Below are 18,716 nucleotides of genomic sequence, written 5' to 3'. Positions count from 1 at the left end.
TGATTATATTCATCTTATGCCCGGGTTGATCTCTCTCTGACTCTTTATTTGTCGGCTTTCCCCATTTTTCTCAATACCCCCTCCCGTCTCTTTCCCACTGCCTCTAACTCTCCTCCTCTTTGGCTGTCTGCAATTCAAGCTGCTCATTCTTCTCCTGAACGCCTTGCTCCATGTTCACACTGATTCTCTGGCTAAACTGCAGCGCTATGACTGATGGGTCAAGATGCTGTACAGTGGTGGACAGAAATGACTGATAATTGTTTAGAAACCAAAGACAGGCAGACATTTATTTGAATTTTTATTTCACTTCACCAACATACACCCTGTTTCTTCCTCCAAAATAAAAAAAAAGAAAAATGAAATTGCAGGTTTTAAAACTGCTTTGACTTGTGCGGTTGATTTTTCTTATTTGATGTCATTAAGTTGTTTAAATGAGTTCTGATGATTATTTTTTTCAAACCACATTTCTTCCTTAACCCTTTAAGGTCCTGGTCTGCAATTTTGATAGAGGTAAATTTGCAGCCACTTTGGTGAATTTCTTTTAAAAGTTATGGAAATAAATCTGACTGACCCATCTCTACTAATTGGTATGGGTTTATAAAACCCAAATGAAGTCTTTGTTTTAACACTACTGTTTCAAGTTTCAATCATTTCACTGTTGTTATATTATTATTAATTTCTTCTTCTTCTTCTCAGCCATTTGCTAAAAAAAATTATTCTGTTCATTATTACACAATAACAAACAAACAGAGAAACACAGAGAAGCATTCTTCTCTGGCCTTTTTTTTTAGTGTGAAAGTTAAAGGGTTAAACATAATGGTTAACCGCCATCATTTACAGTTTAAATAATACATCGAGCTGTCTTCATGCACTCTTAGAAGTGTTAGTAGACCTCTAAGTTTTGTTTGCTTAAGGCAGACCAATAATGGGTCCCTTTTGAAACTAAGTTCCATTTTTTCCACAGCCACTGATTATGTTGTACAACATGGTCGTCTGAGGGCTGCTCACCACATGAGGGTTGTTGCCAGCTAAAGCATATTAATCACTACGGTAGCCTACTTTTTTTTCCCAAATGGGACGCTTTTATCTATATGATTATTTAGATCCAGCTGGTAGCATTTTTATTTATTTAAATTTTTTTTTAGTGCTTGTGATTAGTTGTCTCTGGCCTTGTGATGGACTGGTGATCTGTTTATGGAGTCTCACTTGAAAGCACCTAGGATTGGTTCCAGCTCCTGTGACCCTAAGCAGGTATTTGGACTGAGAGATATGACCCGAAATCAATATCACTATTAAATAGTTAATTAACAGGTTACCTCTATTGCAATTATTAGCAATTATTTCAATATCATTTTACTTTTAGCCCTCATAGCTAAGTGAAATTTTTTGTTGCAAATATTTTCATAATAGAGGAACAGATACTGGTAATACTGAAAGGAATTACCTTATATATATATATATATATATATATATATATATATATATATATATATATATATATATATATATATATATATATATATCATCCAAAAGAAGTCACAAGTTTTTAGTACCATTTAGTTGATTTTTGCAAAACACATTGAGGTTGAGTACTCCAAAGTAGTTAATTTTTATTTTGAATTTGTTTTGCCCATTTGTCATAGGTCAGGTGGGTGGCATGATGTGTCACTCCACTCAGCAGTGTTACTCTCCCGCTCGCAGTAAGGTGCAGCAACATTACTGGACTGTTTGCTGTGGTAGTGGCTGGAGGGCAAAGGGCTGCAGTGCAAAGCTTTATAGGAGTATTAAATTCAGTAACAGTAATAGGCATTTTAAACAGCTGATACAAGAAGTGAAACATCAAAGTTGATTTTGTGACTACATTGTGTTTCCCTCATTTCCTAAGGGAACATGAGCTCTTTACTCTCAAGTATGATCCTTTGTGACTTTAGCTACTTTAAAAAATGCAACTTCCTTCTGTCTTTTCCCTACCAACAGAAACCTGCAATCAAATAAGCTGCTTTGTATTTTCAATTATGACTTCACACCCATGGTGAATGTATTTAGCATGCACGAAGGGCTTTTAAGTTAGCGTGTGATGTGTTTGCTTATGTGCATGAATGAGCTGTCTGCAGCATTGCATGCAGAATGAGATATATGAATCATGGCTCCATCTGTCCCCTGGTCTTAATGAAGAATTCAAACTATTCCAGACCCTGCAGATGCTACTCAAACAACTAGCTCGATGACCATAATTTATTCGTGTTGGGCTATAAAGTGACTCAAGGGATTGATACAGTCAGCTAATAAAAGTGATTATTTTTAAACAAGATAAACCTGTTTGTGAATGAAAGACTTTGGTTTCTTCATCCATTAAGCTTGGGTAATTGTACACCAAACCACAATGCATAATGGGAGAATTGTGGGGCTTACTGTTCAGCTACCTGATCATAGAAATAAAAATCAAAGCTTCACTTAACAAATGTCCAACGTAGAGTCGCAGCTCTCTAACCTAATTAACATTGAGTCAGCAAGCATGGCAGCAGTGGTCGAGGTTGTGGTCAGGGCTGTGGAATACAGGAATAGCAGTAGCCATGCTGACACAATGGATGACACACTGGGCCATGACAAAAGGAAGACGCACAGCCACACAGATGGGCATGCCGCCTGGTCCAGGTGACAGAGCCTGCTGCTCCCAACAGAGTATTCTTTCTGTATTTTTTAAGTTGTTCAGGTGTTGTGCATACATTCAAGATAGTGTACAGTTGGTGGTAAATGTTTATTAAATACTTCTAATAATCTACAGAATGAGGAGCGCTGCTATTCACTAAAACACATAACCTTGATTTTTTAAGGATATCAAAAGAAGAATTTCAAATGCCCTATGGTCTTTTATGGTTTAACTGCTTTTTAACTTTGTGGTGCTTCACAAAGTGCCCAATTTAGTTTTGATAAACAAAAATGTAACTCAACAAACTGATGCCAGAAGCAGCAGTGATAATATTCAGTGTCCTCCAGAATACAGTTGCTATTTCTGATGGAAAAACACTAGCATCATGCATCAGCTGACAGCTGTGCTTTTCTTAGCCAATTGTGTTGCTCACTCACATTCCCTTACATGAATGCACGGTTGGACTCTCATAGATCTGCCCCACAACAAGCCTGGCTTCTCATGGGGAGAGCATGAACAGGAAGCTGTGCATGCGCTACATATGACAAACCACATTATTGTCTGCTTATCGGACAAGCTTAGATAGGCCATCCCAAGGCCTGCAGCCAAGGATGCTCTGCAGCTGAGTTACTATGCTTACTCAAATATTCATAACTGGATAATGAAAATATAAATACACTAGTGTTTGGGGTAAACAAAACAGCAAATTCCATCATCATGCATCACCGTGTCTTTGCTGTGATGGCTGCCAGGTGAAAAACTGCACAGGATTGTTCTGTATGTTCCTTGAAACTTGATACGCCTCAAGTTTTGCCATTGAGTTTAGTTTATTTGGGTTTCGTATGGTGTTTCCTCATCACATAGTCACCTCTGTGAGACTTGTCAGCTCAATGTGACTGTGAAGCTGTTATGTGCTTTCTTAATCATTAATGTGTTCAAATGTGGCTCTTGTTTCTTGTTTAAAGGAGGGCTGCCTGTGGCACACTTCCACTTCTTCTGAGTCTTCTTCAATACCATGAGCTCTGGCTCTGCCCAGGATGTGGCAGTCGAGCATTTCTTGCGTGACATAGAGAGGCGAAATAAGCGGCTACACTGCGCTGTGATTGGCTGCGAGGAGGAGCGATCCCGCAGCGACATGAACCTGCTGTATCGTAAGAGCCGTTTGGACTGGAGGCAGAGAGATCAAGAGGGAAGTAAAAAGAGGTGAGTGGATCAGCTCACAGGAGCTCTGCATATAGGGGATTACAGTAAGGCTTAGTTTGCTAAAATATAAACCTCTTTGCTTGTGTGAATGAGTTTAATTTCAAAATCTTAATTCCAAGCTAAGTTCATGAAGTCAAAGGGGTTTGCATGAGGAGTATCATGCAAATTTGCCTTGCAGCAGTTCACAATGAAGACAATGCATTACATTGATTAAATACATAAATAAAGGTTTGTTTTTCAGTGGATTACTATGTAAATAATGTCAGAAAATTAGTTGCAACTCTCATTTACCAATGTTGTACTAGCAAGCAAAGGTAAAATAACATAAATGTTTCAACATAAGATGTTTCTCGAAAATGCTTCTTCATCTTGACTTGAATGGTAGAAAGAAGTTGGGAAAACAAAAAAGTTGGGGAAATAAAACAAAAGAATGAAAAAGTAAGTGGCACAAAAAACATATTACAGGTTTAAAACAGTATGACTTGAACATAGAAGAGGCTGGGTGATGCACTGGTGTGTCTGAAGTTCAGACTTTTCACAAGGTGAAAACATTTGGTGCATCATGAAATGCAAAATACGACAAAGAGGATTCAGGACTGTTGATCAGCTAGAATCATATCAGGACAACTTTACTCCCCTAAAGATGCAGCGGCTCGTCTTCTCAGTTCCCAGAAATACACAGTCTGCTGTTAAAAGAAGAGAAAGTGTTGCACAGTGGGAAACATGGCCTTGTTCCAACTTTTTTAAACATGTCACTGCCATTACAGTGACAAGGAGCTCATTTTTTCAGGATATAGGGAAATGCCTAATTTCTAACATTTGAAAAGCTCCTTTTGGTGTTTTATTGGGATTGTAACATTAATCTATACTGAGTATTTTGACATATACTTTTTATTTAACGTAGACTGTGAATATGTTTGTCCTCTGTCTCTCAGAAGGGTTTTAGACGTTGTGGTGAAACACGGTGCAGTGTGCGTTCAGGCTTTAAATTCTGCAGTGCTACAAACCTATTAGTTGATGATACATTTGTCCAGCTGCTGTTTTCGGGAGTTTTCCAGCACAGGTGAAAAGTAATCAGTAATAATGAACTAAAACAGTCTTGTACAGGTGTTGTAATCATTTGTTCTAGTATAAATGTAAGGATTTTCAGGGAAAATACAACTTAAACACACTCACAAATGCACATCCAGAAAAACAAGCAAGTACTTTAAATGATGACGTCATCACACTCACATCATATTATAGTCATGACAGTGTTGTCTTAAATACAGTATACATGACAATAAGTGAGTGACTGTTCTGTTCTGTTCTGTATGAGCATCCAGGAACAGAAGTCAGTTTATATGCGAGTCACCTCCAAATCACCAAAAGAGGGGGAGCATTAAACATGACCATTGAGTTTATTTAGTAGTCCCATCCAGTGCTTTCTGACACACAGGGGTAATTGGAGGTCTTTGTGCTGGCAGTAGGCATCAACGTCACAGCAGCATCAAGGTAGTGGAGGTGTGGGACAGCAAGTAGGACACAATGAAGGATGAAAGCACAGTCGGGCAGGGCCAGAGCAGCAGAGGTGGGAAGCAGGACATGACTGGTGATGATTAGGAGCAGGGCACGGTTGGGGATGAAACCGAATAGGGACACAGGTACTCAACACAAGGTGGTGGAAATGGAAGAGTGTAGACGGAAAACGTTAACAGCCTGGAAGTTAAATGGGAATGGTAGACAGTTTGAGATCTTGGGGCCTCGTGAGAGAAATATTATAAAGCAGAGGTGGCTGTGGATCTACAAAATGGTAAATAGGTGAGTTTCAGTATGAGTTTTAAAAATAGAGTGGGTTTCCTATGGCTCTCTAATACAGACAGACAGACTATTCCCAGTAGTGACGAGTGGTAGGAGAAAAATTTGCTATCAGCTTGGGTTTTTTTTTTAAACCTCAGCACAGCATTATGATACAATGCCATATATTGTGTATCTGGTAATCCACTTAAAGGCAGTCAGATAACAACTTGGCAGGGAGGGGAAAATAAAAGGCAAATATATGCTCTTCAGATCCACTGATTGATAATTCCTTTGAAATGTTGAGCTCACTTGTTTGAACTCATTTAGTTGAATCATAAATGTACTTTACTGTCGCTGTCAGCCAGCCTCATGATCCCAGAAAATAAGTGATGACTAGATTAATAAAAAACCTCAAAGCTAAGGTCAATGCCTGAAATGACAAAACCATGTATTGTCTTACAGTGGAAGTTCCAAGAAGTTACAATCTCTGTGGTTATTCAATGCGAAGATTGAATCAGAGACAGGAAACTTATTTTGGCTGTCAGTTGCTTCAAGGGATCTACAACTTTTTGTCACATGCTAACAAATAATTCAGCAACACAGTGATCGGCATACAAAGTTTTACTGCTGCAAGTTAAACCATTGGGCATTGACATGAAGAGGAATCACATTGGTTTGAAATCACACAGAGACAACCCATAACTTAATAACTATAAATGCTGTATATTGTGTCAACTACATCTGACAGGTTCAACACAATGACGATAGCTACACAATCCGTGTCAACAATGACACTTGTAATTTTTCTGATTTGTCCACAAAAGACTGTTTCAAAGATAATAATCTAAAATATCTCATTCAGCTGCTTAAACATTCTTAAATTTTGCCCCCAAAAAGTAAATTAGTAATGGGACAGAAGATGCTACAGGCAGAATTATATAAACTGGATTTCATCTATTAAGCCTTTTCATTCTAGTTGAAGCTTTTGGGAAGATCTTACACTCTAAGGAGGTAAATAAAATTTGCCCAGAAATTAATTTACAAAAATTAGGATGTTGAGACTGAAAACAACAGTGATATATTGTAAGCAAATTTGTGCTTGATGATTATTACTTTGTTGTAACTTGGTAATACAACCTGGCATTTTCTCCTCATGCTGGTCACCAGCTTGGTCCCACTCTCACTGCTATGGAATAGCATCCTATTCTTCAACCAGCATCTGTCACAATTCAGCCAGTGTGGTTGTGTTGGTCACTCTTACACAAACAGGCCCAAAATCATACCACAAATGTTCATTGGGATTACAGGCTATTCCCTCATCTACACTTCCAAATTGTGGTGTGATTATTTGATGAATCCCACTCTGTGGGGAGAGCGTTGTGTTCTTGGGGTCAGAGTTCAGTTGCACTGGTTGCAGAAACTTATCTTGATGTATCTGTGTATTAAGATAGCCTCAAACAATGAAAAACCTTGTTTTTCCAGTGAGGGAGAGGCGGTCGCACGCCATCACAATGCCTTCACCAGAAGCTATCAACCCTTTGGTGCAACAGTTAGTATAGCTTTCTCTTCATCTTCTTGACACTTTGATCTCATATGATCAGGCATCAATCAAGCTCCTGATTGTTAATACCAAGGGTCCCAGAACCTCAAAGGCAACACTCGGCTGCAGAGTAAGATGTTTGGCATTGGCAGAGAAAATTTGGCAAGTTATTGATGGGTATAACGCACATATTCAGTTCTGTTGCTCATCCCATAAATACATTTTCCTTACAAATATGACACCAATTAAAAGTAAAATAAACAGTCCTACTAATAATATGAGTTATATTGCCACGAAGGATCGTTTAAACAGCGAAATAGTACACCTCACACAAATGTTCTTTCTTTTTGAGATGTTTACTTTTCTCTGTCTCCTTCCTTATCCTAATTAGGTGAATACCTAAGAAAACTATGTAATAAAGTGTTATTCAAGCTAAAACACTGATCATGCACTTGATAATTTAATTGCAGACAGTAGAAACCCAAATATATTCACTATTTTGTGTTATAAAATATAGTTGATAAATAAATGTGTTGTATTCCTGCATTTCAGCCCTACAACACCTAACAAAACGAAAAAGAAACACTGACTTTTTAACACTTTGCAATACTGTTTTTTTCTTCACCCAACAGTTAAAATACGTTCTAGCTTTGTGGATACCAAGTCATGAAGTAGTTATGTGTTTTTTTTTTGTCAAATTCTTTTTATGAACAAGTCCGCAACAGCACAGGGTTTGGTTCTTGTATTATTTTGTCTACTGGAGGCAAGTCAGAATTGCAATCTGGTACCTCCATCCCCATTTCCGTCTTTATATTTGTGGAAAATAGTTTGACACTGTCTTGTTGAGAAAATGCATGGAAGTCCACATAAAAGATATCAATACAGAGGCAACAAAAGTTGCTCTCTAATCTCAGTTAATTTTTTTGCAGTCATGCTGCCATCGCAGAAGTTCAAATGAGCTTTTTCCAGGGTGCTGGTACATTTACATACAAACACAGACTCCGTTTTTGTTGCTGCTTGTTTGGTTGATAACAGTCTGGATGGGCCTTTTCTTTAGTTTCAAAGAACATTATGTCTGTTTTTCTGCCCATTTGGTAATGCAAGCTATTGATGAATTGTCAGTTTTTGATGCATAACTGTCTGATTATCATGAGCTGATCATGAGTGATGCCTTTACCCAGCTGAAATCCCCTCAGAATATTTATTGATAATATATAGTGTAAAGGCAGAAATATGATGAAAATTCTTATTCTTGCACTAAGGGTCATACTTGTCAATCATCTAAATTATTTGGTGGCACATTTTTTTTTGTTTAAATCTAAGACATTCTGCTCATCTTTACTCTTCAAAGACTAAACATTTCATGGATGCTCATTTTGTACCAAAACATTAACTTCACCTTCATTACCTTTTTGAGGTAATGATAATAGTTTTCTTTTTTTATATCTTACCTAACTAAATTTACCCCATTCCAACTTTTTCCAATGTTTAGCAAGTTTGAAAATGACCATAAATTATGAATTGAGTAAATACTGTCTGTAATAACATCCAATCAAAAGTAAATCAAAGGACCTGCCTTTTCGCTATTTCAGTACCACTCCAATTTTCCTGATTTTAGGTGAAAATTCTTATTTGGACTTTATTTAGTCTAAATTAGCATCAAGATGCTGAAATAAAAATTTTGTCTCCCGAATACAAAGGAAAGGGTTTCCCTGTGTTTTCAGTCTTTGTAGCAATCTAACAAAAGCAGCAGCTTGCTGTAGCCTCTTATTTAAGGAGCAGATATGAGCATGCTATTGATCTTGTCTTTCAACTTTACTTTAGCTACTGCAGATTATAGGATCAATGTAAAGTGACAAGAAAGAGAGCGCAAATAAAAAGGTGAGAGTCCTGGTAGTCTTTGAACAGCTATGTCTTTGGTCTCATTTTGAAGCTGTTGAGAGCCCCAACCCTTTAGAAGAAATAAGAGAAAAAACAGAGCTCTCCAAGCTGCTAGAAGGGAACCGCTCAGCGTCTGTTCTGAGCTAAATTTGGCCCTCTTGTTTCTATGTGGATTGTGAGGAGTCACTAGTACATCTCCGCAGGCATTCAAGGGCACAAACATACTTGTACAGATGTAAATGCACTCTGTCGCCATACCACATGCATAAGCAAACTTACACATGCACACAACCTCGCACAAGAGGATGCATTTAGGAGCCTGTGTTCCCTGTGATGAGCAGCCTTAGTGCTCCTTCTGCTGCTGCTTCTAATGCTGAATACAAATTGCAAGCTCCAACTGTCTTCTTGTGTGCTTCATTGCCTCACAGGGATTGCAACTTATCTAAACAAGCGTGCTGCATGACTTGTCATATGTTGCCATTATATACTATGATGAATCACTTATTCTAAGAAAAATCACACACTCAAACACTACTTTCTCCTGTCTTAAATATGTAGAAACATATATTATTATTAATATGTGCTCCTGGTGTTTTTTTCTGTGAAATAATAGGCAACACTAAACTCTATGGATGCCAGCCCTTTCTCTCCTAAGTGCAGAAACTTCAGAGTTGCAGCTGCAGTAAAAACAAGGAACTTGACCTATGTTTCTGTTGGGTGAAGCTGCATAGAACCCCATGAAGAGTACCGGTCTATAAGGCACAAAAGCAAGGAGAGGGTTGTCAGAAGCCATTTGGTAAACCTTTGACAGGCTCAGCACGGTACCAAAAGGCAATGTTTTATGTTAGTAAGCTGAACCACTGATCTAACACTGTATCTGAAATTCAGGTGCTCTAATCATAATTAGTCAACAATGATTTTGTTTTATTTGATAATGCATTTATAATATTGTTCATAGTTCATTTTAAAGATATTTTTGTCTTACCTTTTATTCCCCTTTTATAACTACAACAAAACCAAATATCAACATTCAGTGGTGTCGCCCAAAAGATTTTTACTTTACACGTTTGGCAGAAATATCACAGATACTGAAAAGGTGGAATATAACCCCTAACAAATCCACAGTATAATATAAATACTGCACTACTTTGTCTGATTTCTACTTCTGTCAGTTTTATTCATTGTTGTGGGAGCCTGTTCCATTGATTACTTCAAAGAGGAACTATCAAATACCAGAAACTCACAACTGTTCCCATGGCAACAGATGAAATGCTTCTGGCAACCCTCAGCACAGACTACAGATATGCATCGAGGATGTAAACATTAAAAGAAAAAATGGATTCTGTCAGCTGTGTATACTTCTACTTTCCTTTAGTCAGGGGATTTGATTTCCTAATTGAATGTGTTGGAGGTGTAAACAAATGGATAGGTGCATGAACTCCTCCTTTTGCAGTGAAAGCCCAGCAGGCATGTCTTCAATGCAAACAGAATTTCTGATGACCACAGATATAGTGAGGAAAAAGTGTGGTCAATAAAAAGGTTTGCACATGAATTTTCCCACTGTATTTTGATTTCTTTGTGATGCAATACTTTTCCTCATTCCACATCTTGTCCATCTCCTTCCCACACTTGCAGCTCCGCCCAAAACGATCCAGCAGCTACTGTTGGTAAAGTTAGAGACTTGGCTTCTTTCAGACGGCACTTCCGGATGGGTTTTATGACCATGCCCGCCTCCCAGGACCTGTCTCCTCACACCTGTGCCTCTGCCATGGCGCCACGCTCTCAATCCTGCCATGCTGTTGGTGCTGGGGATACAAGCCTTGAAAATGGAGATTACGCAGAGACTCAGTCCCAGCATGGAGGCCGCTGCCCCCCAGCAAAACCCAAGCGCCATCCAAGTACTCGCCTCAGCTCCTCATCAGCTGACAACAGAGGACCTCCTGAGACCCCACCACCGCCTCCACCCTCTCATTCACAGGCCAAACACTCAGAGAAGAAAAATAGTAAGAAATGTGGTTTGAGGCACATTATTTTCAAAGAAATGTACCTCTCTTCATGACATTTCTTTTATCTCTTTCAGCCATGAAAAAGTCTGACTCTGGGGAGATTGGAGCAAAGAAGGTGCCTCCTTTAAAACCCAAGAGAAGTCCCAGCACCCAACTTACCTTTGACTCCCTTCCTCCACGTGTGCCTCCTTCTGCCACATCCATGCCCTTTCAGGCAGCAGACTCTCAGATTCAGACAAGAGATGGGGAGGATGAGCCTGTATATATAGAAATGGTGGGCCAAGTGTTCACCAGAGACAGCCAGACAGCCACACCCCATCCTGTCACCCCTGTGGCCACCACACCAGACTCTGACTCAGACCAGAGCGAGGCGATCTATGAGGAGATGAAATACCCGCAGCAGGAAGACAGAGAGTCCCAGAGACACCTCCCTCCTAAACATGAGAAACTGAAATCCTCAAAACACTTCCATGCCACCCCTTCCTCTTCTAGCAGCTCTTCTTCTCTGCCACGCCCTTCTTCCTCTTCTCCGTCTTATTCCAAACCTAAAGCCACAGTGTCAATCTCTCATTCATCTCCCCTGCCTTCCTCGACATCTTCCACTCCTATACCCCAGGTCCTCTCCACCAGTCCCCACACGCCACGAGCTCCTACTCCCTATCTGCTGCAAGGAAGTAGATCTGAGCCAGAGTCCAACACAAAGATCCCAGCTCCTTTCCCCAATCTTCTACAGCACAGGCCCCCACTTCTTGCCTTCCCTCAGCCTGCAGCTGCTTCCAGTGGAGTTGGGGTGCAAACCAAGGCATCAGCTTCTTCTAAAATGGGAACTCAAACATCCAGTTCATCAGCTCAAGCCAGCATTTCTTCATCTTCTTCTAATGTCCCTGTGTCAGGGTCCAAGGAGTCATCAGGGGGAAGTGCAACACAGCAGGACAAACACAGCAGAGAGGCCCAGTTAGCCCCTGCACCTGGACTGAGAGCTAGGAGTCACTCAACACCACTACCGCCCTCTTCCAAATCCACCTCTCCCTTTTCCCACCATCATCACCACCCTCACCATCGCCCCTCCCATTACCATCACTATCGCAAGCCAGATAGAGGAGACTCTCCTGCTCCAACCAAGAGCAGCTCTCAGACTTCAAACCAGGCCACAGTCCAGACACAAACGTCAAGTACCAGTAAGGAGGGCAAGTCTGTCAGCTTTCTCTTAAAGTCTGAAAAAGGAGAGAGGGATAAAGAGAGAGACAAAGACAGAGACAGGGATCGTGATAAAGAGAGGGACAGGGGCAGAGACAGGGACAGAGAACGAGACAGAGATAAGGAAAAGGACAGAGACAGAGATAAGGATAAAGATAGAGACAGGGACAGAGAAAGGGATAGGGACAGGGACAGAGAAAGGGATAGGGATAGGGATGGAGGACCGCACTCCTTACCAATAGAAGGTGCTACGACCAGTAGCAGCCAAACGCCTCAAAGCAGCACCAGCTCTACGCCAACGCCTTTATCCTCATCCCAGCGTCCTCATTCTCGCCCACATCTCCGCTCTCACACACCTCATGGTCTGCCAGCGTACAAGCCTCCCTCCTCAGACAGCCCCCTGCTGTGGACCTACCCTTCTGGTGGTTTCAGGAGACCGCCAGCATATGAGAGCTTGAGAGGCAGCTCTCAGACTCCATCTCTGCAACAGCCCCTAACGCTTACTGATGTAGGTGAGGGAGCACCTAAAAGCAATGGGGGGTCTTCGTCCCTCCATTCGAAAGTTGGCTTCATTCCCTGGGACAGCAGTTGCAGCTTAGCTGCAGAGGATGGGTCATACTGGCCTATGCAAAGGAAACTGTCTTTCAGCCACGGGAGCAGAGAGAAAGAGAGTAAGTGGATAATTTGATGTGCAAATGTTGTAACAAAAAATAATTGATTAGATCTAAAAAAAAAAAAGTTGTTTATGTTCTTTAAATAAATACCTCACTTTCCTTCCCCTGATCCAGAAGATGAAGGACGGGCCTGGAATGGGAGCGCTGATGCTCTGTTAAGGATGGATAAAGATGACCTCAGAATGGGGTCTAGAGGAGGCCACTCTGGCATCCCAGTCCATTATAGTGGTGCCACCAGCAGGGGCCTTGGTCACAGTGAGTCCTTGGCAGGTGTTGACAGTGCCCCAGGGTTCAGAGCTCTACCCCGAGCAGGGCTACCTCTTCCCTGCCAGACCTTTCCTGCCTGTCGCAATGGAGGTAAGCAAACTGTGTTTAACCATAACATTTTCACTAGCTTCTAATCACAACAGCTTATTTGTGCTAATCTTGCTTTTTGACACGACTTTTTATAAAATCTTGTTACAAAGACTTGAACAAATAAGGATCAAGGGCTCTGCTCTCGATTGGTTCAAATCATATGTATCGGACAGACACCAGTTGGTATATGTCAGTAGTGTATCTTCCAATCCTTTGGAATTATTTTCATTTTTAGATCTTAATGCGGCCATTAGATCATTTATAGGGTAATCAAAAAGCATTATATAAACTTTCACTGCTATGCCAATAACACTGAGCTTTAATTATCATTGAATCCAAGTGAAACAAATCAGATAGTTATATTGCAGATCTGTCTAGCAGATACTTAAAACTGGATGTGCAGGATTTTTTTCTTTTACATTTTTTATTTATTTATTTATTCTTTTAAATTGAACAAAAACTGAAGTCATCATTTTTGGTCCCAAACATTCTACAGATTCTCTGCAGATGCAAACACTCTTGGTGGACAGCATCCCCTTAACTTTGAACCCTACTGTGGAGTTCTGTGGGGTTTTCTTTCACCAAGATAATTTTTTTCTTCCCCATTTAAGGTGGCTATCTAGAACAGCTTTCTCTCATTTAAAAACATAGCTTGGAACAGGAACTTTATGTCCCAGTATGGGGTTAAAAAACTCATACATGCTATTATCTTGTCAAAGCTTGATCGTTGTAATCTCATTTTGGCAAGTTGTCCAAACCCTGTTCTTTTAAAATCATTTGGTTAATTCAGGACTTTTTACTTTTACGCAGCACAAACAAGTTTGAGCATATCTCTCCACTTTTCACTGGCTTCTTACTAGATTTAGAGTTCATTATAAATGTACTCTCATTAGCTACTAAACTCTAAATCAGGGGTGGGCAAGTCCGGTCCTTGAGGGCCGCAGTCCTGCAAGTGTTTGGAGTTTCCCTGCTGCAACACACCTGTAAAATATAAGTCTTAATAAAAGAGATTTGTGCAGAGCTTGACATCAAACATGCACAAGTCGACTAATTGCCCACTGATTTTAGTATGGTGTGTTGCAGCAGGGAACTCTTAACACTTGGAGGATTGTGGCCCTCGAGGACTGGACTCACCCACCTCTGGCCTAAATGGTCAAGCCCCACCCTATAAAAAAAAAAAGTCTCATAGCATCATATAAACCACAACATCATCTCCTTTCCCAAGATGCTGGTCTCCTTGTGGTACCGAGAATTTGGAAGACCAGAATGGGAAGCTGTCCTTTGTTTTCATGCCCCTCTATTATGAAAACAGCTGGTTTGTGTGTGCGACATGGAAACAAGACATAACAAGCCTTAAAATAAGAGTTACAAAATATTCATTTGAGAATAACTTCTGCTACTTTTAGTTTCTGGTATTCTGGCGTTTTTGTTTTTATTGTTATGATTGATGTGTTCTTTATTGAATTTATTTTGTAAAGCATTTTGTGTTTGATTAAGTACCGTACTATATAAATCATGTTCAGATAAGTTTAGTCAGTTCATATAGTGGTGAATTTCTAGTTTGGTTCTTTCAGTTCTTGTAAAACATAGAATGTGGTGGTGACATGTTGGAAGTCAGGTAAAATGGATGCAGTCATTCAACCATTCAAGAAGCGTGTGAAAATGTGTCCTCTGTGATTTAACAAGATTAACTTTGATAGTACATATTAGCACTCCCAAAAATAGTCACATGTGGGTTTGTTGTCAAGTATAGCTAGCCAGTCATTTATTAATATTGAATCATCTGATTTAGGAGGAAATAGTAATCATTCATAAGTTTTAAAGTGAATTATAATCATACCTTAGATATAAAAGAAATCAGTGCACATTGTTAATTCTCAAGCGTAGCTGGAGATACAAAGCTCTGTGCTTTTTATTTTACTGTTCCAATTAGCAGGCACACATTGTAACGTTTGTTTCTTCACAGAAGTGGGGCGGCTGGGCCGCTCCTCCTCTGCTGCTGGAGTGAGACAAGTGGGTGGTGGAGACGTCCAGAGACAAAGCAGTTTACCAGCAAGAGAAGCCCTAAATCAGGTAAATATATAACATCAGGCTTTATAACTGCAAAGACCATAATCTTCAAACACATTTCATTTTAAAGTCAATATTAATACTGTTTTTGTTATTACTTCCCCCTGCTGCTGGAGACAGTGCTTCTCCAGATCTATTTATAGCTGGTAGATGGGCTCACTGAGCAGAATAAGGTTCTGCCTCTAAGGGGAAAAAGGTGTATGACGTTGGTTAATATGCAATCAGTAAATTAAAGAGTAATGTGGATATGAGAACTTGCTGAACTGTGTTAAGGAGGGGTGAACTGCAGTCTTCTAGTAGCACACTTTTCCCCATTTCTGGCTCCATAGCAAGTGCTGACGCAGTTCGAGTGTACTGCAGCGACCGTCTGCATGCAACTGACGGACCCTCCCTCAAACTGCAACAAAGCAGCAACACTGCAGCCTTGTGGCTGTCCATAGAAACTGCATCTTTCTTCTGATTGTTCCTGCAAGCTGCACTGCAGTGACAATACAGATTTAAAGTTTCGGATGCTATTATGTCATGAAATTCAGCTCAGAGTAACTAAAGTAACTATTTCCTATATGCAGCTGCATGGTATGGCCCTGCCTCAAACGCCCTGCAGTCCCAGTGGTCCCAGCGTGTCTCGGCAGCAACAGCATCTCCAGCTCCACCAGCAGCAGCTGCAGTTGAAGCAGCAGCTCCAGCAGCTTCAGCAACAGCACCACCTGCAGTTGCAGTTCCAACAGCTTGCCCAGCTGGCTCAGGGACAGCCTTCTGTCAGTGGGGGAACCACCCCGTCCTCAACGCAGACCCAGAGAGATGGCAAGCTGCTGGAAGTCATTGAACGGAAACGCTGTCTGTGCAAGGAGATCAAGGCTCACAGACGCCCTGACAAAAGCCTCTGTAAGCAGGACAGCATGCCCATTCTCCCTAGCTGGAGACGGACACCTGAACCTCGAAAGACTGGCACACCGCCCTGCCAAAGGCCGCAGGCCGTTGTGTGGGACACAGCTATATGAAGTGGAAACACAGGCGAGTCCCCAAAACTCGCAGATGAGCAGAAGATATTTTGAAAAAATAACGATGAAATAGAAATGAAACAAGTAATTTCTGATGACATTATAACCACAAGGAAAAGAAAGACTGTGGATGATGAAAAGGAACTTCTACTGTACTCTTCTTGTGTTATAGACTGAACTGAAAATGGGATTAAAGGATTCTAAACTTGTTTGTGAAAAGGATAGAACCACAAAAAAGGCTGATAAAGAGGTGAAGAGAAATAGGTACTACAATCAGTCTAAATTCTTTTCTTACATGGCTGTTTTTATCTGCTCTGTACTACGTACTACACTGATGTGTTCTATTTGCCAATAATTTTGTCACAAACACCAGTATTATCGCTACAAAACAAAAAAAAGACAGCCACTAAATACAAACGAGTGGGTTGTTTGCTGAGATTGGTTTTGCCAAATTTTTTCCTGACTACTTGAGACATATCTAAATCACTTTTTTTTTTTCCAACTCACAAGCATAGAAATTACTCTGTGGATGAGAGAAGGCAAGACTCATAGATAAGTTACTGAAGTGTTTCTTGAAATTGTGAATGTATATGATATGTCTTGGTATCAATAGATTGTCATTGTGGATGCAAATAATCATCACTGAGACGTAAAAGCTACCTACTGTATCCGTTTGCATATTTGTAATGTAAAACTAATTACTTTCTCAACATTTCTGCAATTTTATAGCAATATTCTCCCACAGCTGGAGAAACATAATTAAAACTTGTGTCAACTAGCCTAACATACATATCTAAGACTTGGAAAAAGTCATATTTACTGTGTCATCCTCTGCATGTCATGATAGACATACAGTGTTGTAAAGGAAAAAAAAATATGTGTAGAGATGATCATATCAGACTTTTTCATACAGCAGAGCTTCACTAATATGTGGTTGTAGAAGATGACAAATATGTTGCCGCAGGGTGTGGTGAGAATAAGTGGCACGTATCAGTGCAGACCAGCCAAATACAGATACAGATCAATGGTACAAAAAGATAATCACTCATGCTTATCCACAGTTGCACATGAGAGATTGTTTCACCACACAGGAATACCAAGCACTGACACCCATCATCACAGACTGTACAATACGGTGCAACTGATGAGACTGTGAGTATTTGATCACCTCAAACCGAATGCTGGAACAATCTGCACAAAGCATCGTATATGCTTAGGAGAAATTAAACCCTAATGTACTGTAAATAGATATGTACAACTGTATTGAAAATGTAGCAATTATTTCCATTTTCATACTTGTAATCAATACATATTATGTAGCATATACTGTATAAACATAACTTTGTTCACGTTTTTTTCTAAAAGAATTAAGTACTTTATCTGCTGCAGCCAGTCCATGCATTACTTAGAGTTCTACTAATAAACAGTAAACCCTCTAAAGAAAGGCACAGGTCAACAGTTGTTTATTCAAATTTATGCAAGATTCCCTTTAAACTCTGTTATCCATTTATTTAAGGCCCATTTTCTACATGCTATTTTATTTATGTACAGATTTCCACAGCTACACATTTTTAATACTTTGCTGCTATCTTGAATTAATAGTGTTGTTTATTCAACTTCATGGTGTTACCATGACAAACTTGATTAATATATTGCTTCTTGTTACTTTATCTTTTTTCTCTGAAAGCCACATGAAATGAAGTTTGTACCTTAACGAGTCAGCCCTCCTGTAATAGTACTAAGGCGCTTGAATGTTGTTGTTGTTTTATGATAGTTAGTACCAAACTGTACTTAACAGTACACCCAGTGAAAAGAAGACCTATCTAAATGTTTGACAGTCACTGCTTGGCCTTTTTTTGGTTATTGATCTACCTGCTCTTGTTTGAAGGGTTTTCGAGCTTAATGAGCAAATTTTAAAACAAACCAAGGTTGGGTTGAGGAGAAATGGGCAAGTGCAATGCATGCAGAGATTCCTTACACTGAAATGTTCCAATAATCCTTGTGCCCAGTTTAATTTCAAATACCAGGTAATCACCTTACTATGATTCCTTTTCACACATTGATACAAAATCCAAGGTAGGCTATCATTTCCAAAATAGTTTACAGAAGCTGTTGGTTTTGTGTGTCTTCTGAAACAGTGGCCATTATATAGTGCCATACTATAATGATATGGTAAAATACGGTGTACCTTGGAAATCACTGTAGTGCTATATTTGCATTGATATTGTCATTGAAAATAAATTTTATATAATGAACTTTACACAACAAACAAAGGTGCTCCATGTTTTCATGCAACATGTTGATATCGGCTACAGCCAGATGTGAAGTGGACATCATGTTCCCGCTGCATTCCTGCAA

The 18,716-nt window shown here is 39.9% G+C and overlaps 1 protein-coding gene across 1 annotated transcript; it reads left to right on the top strand.

Moving 5' to 3' along the window:
• Nucleotides 1-3,665: 3,665 nt before the first annotated feature.
• On the top strand, nt 3,666-16,358 carry nyap1 (neuronal tyrosine phosphorylated phosphoinositide-3-kinase adaptor 1; the record flags this gene model as incomplete). The annotated part of the gene is made up of 6 exons (XM_079248224.1): nt 3,666-3,853; nt 10,689-11,056; nt 11,134-12,927; nt 13,045-13,287; nt 15,254-15,360; nt 15,927-16,358. 6 exons carry the CDS (start codon nt 3,666-3,668, stop codon nt 16,356-16,358), a joined length of 3,132 nt encoding a protein of 1,043 aa, XP_079104350.1.
• Between the last annotated feature and the right edge of the window lie 2,358 nt (nt 16,359-18,716).

The sequence above is a fragment of the Telmatherina bonti genome, assembly GCF_933228915.1.
Source record: "Telmatherina bonti genome assembly, chromosome: 10".
NCBI lineage: Eukaryota > Metazoa > Chordata > Actinopteri > Atheriniformes > Telmatherinidae > Telmatherina > Telmatherina bonti.
Note: the sequence above shows the minus strand (reverse complement) of the source record. Positions and strands in the feature narration are given on the sequence as shown.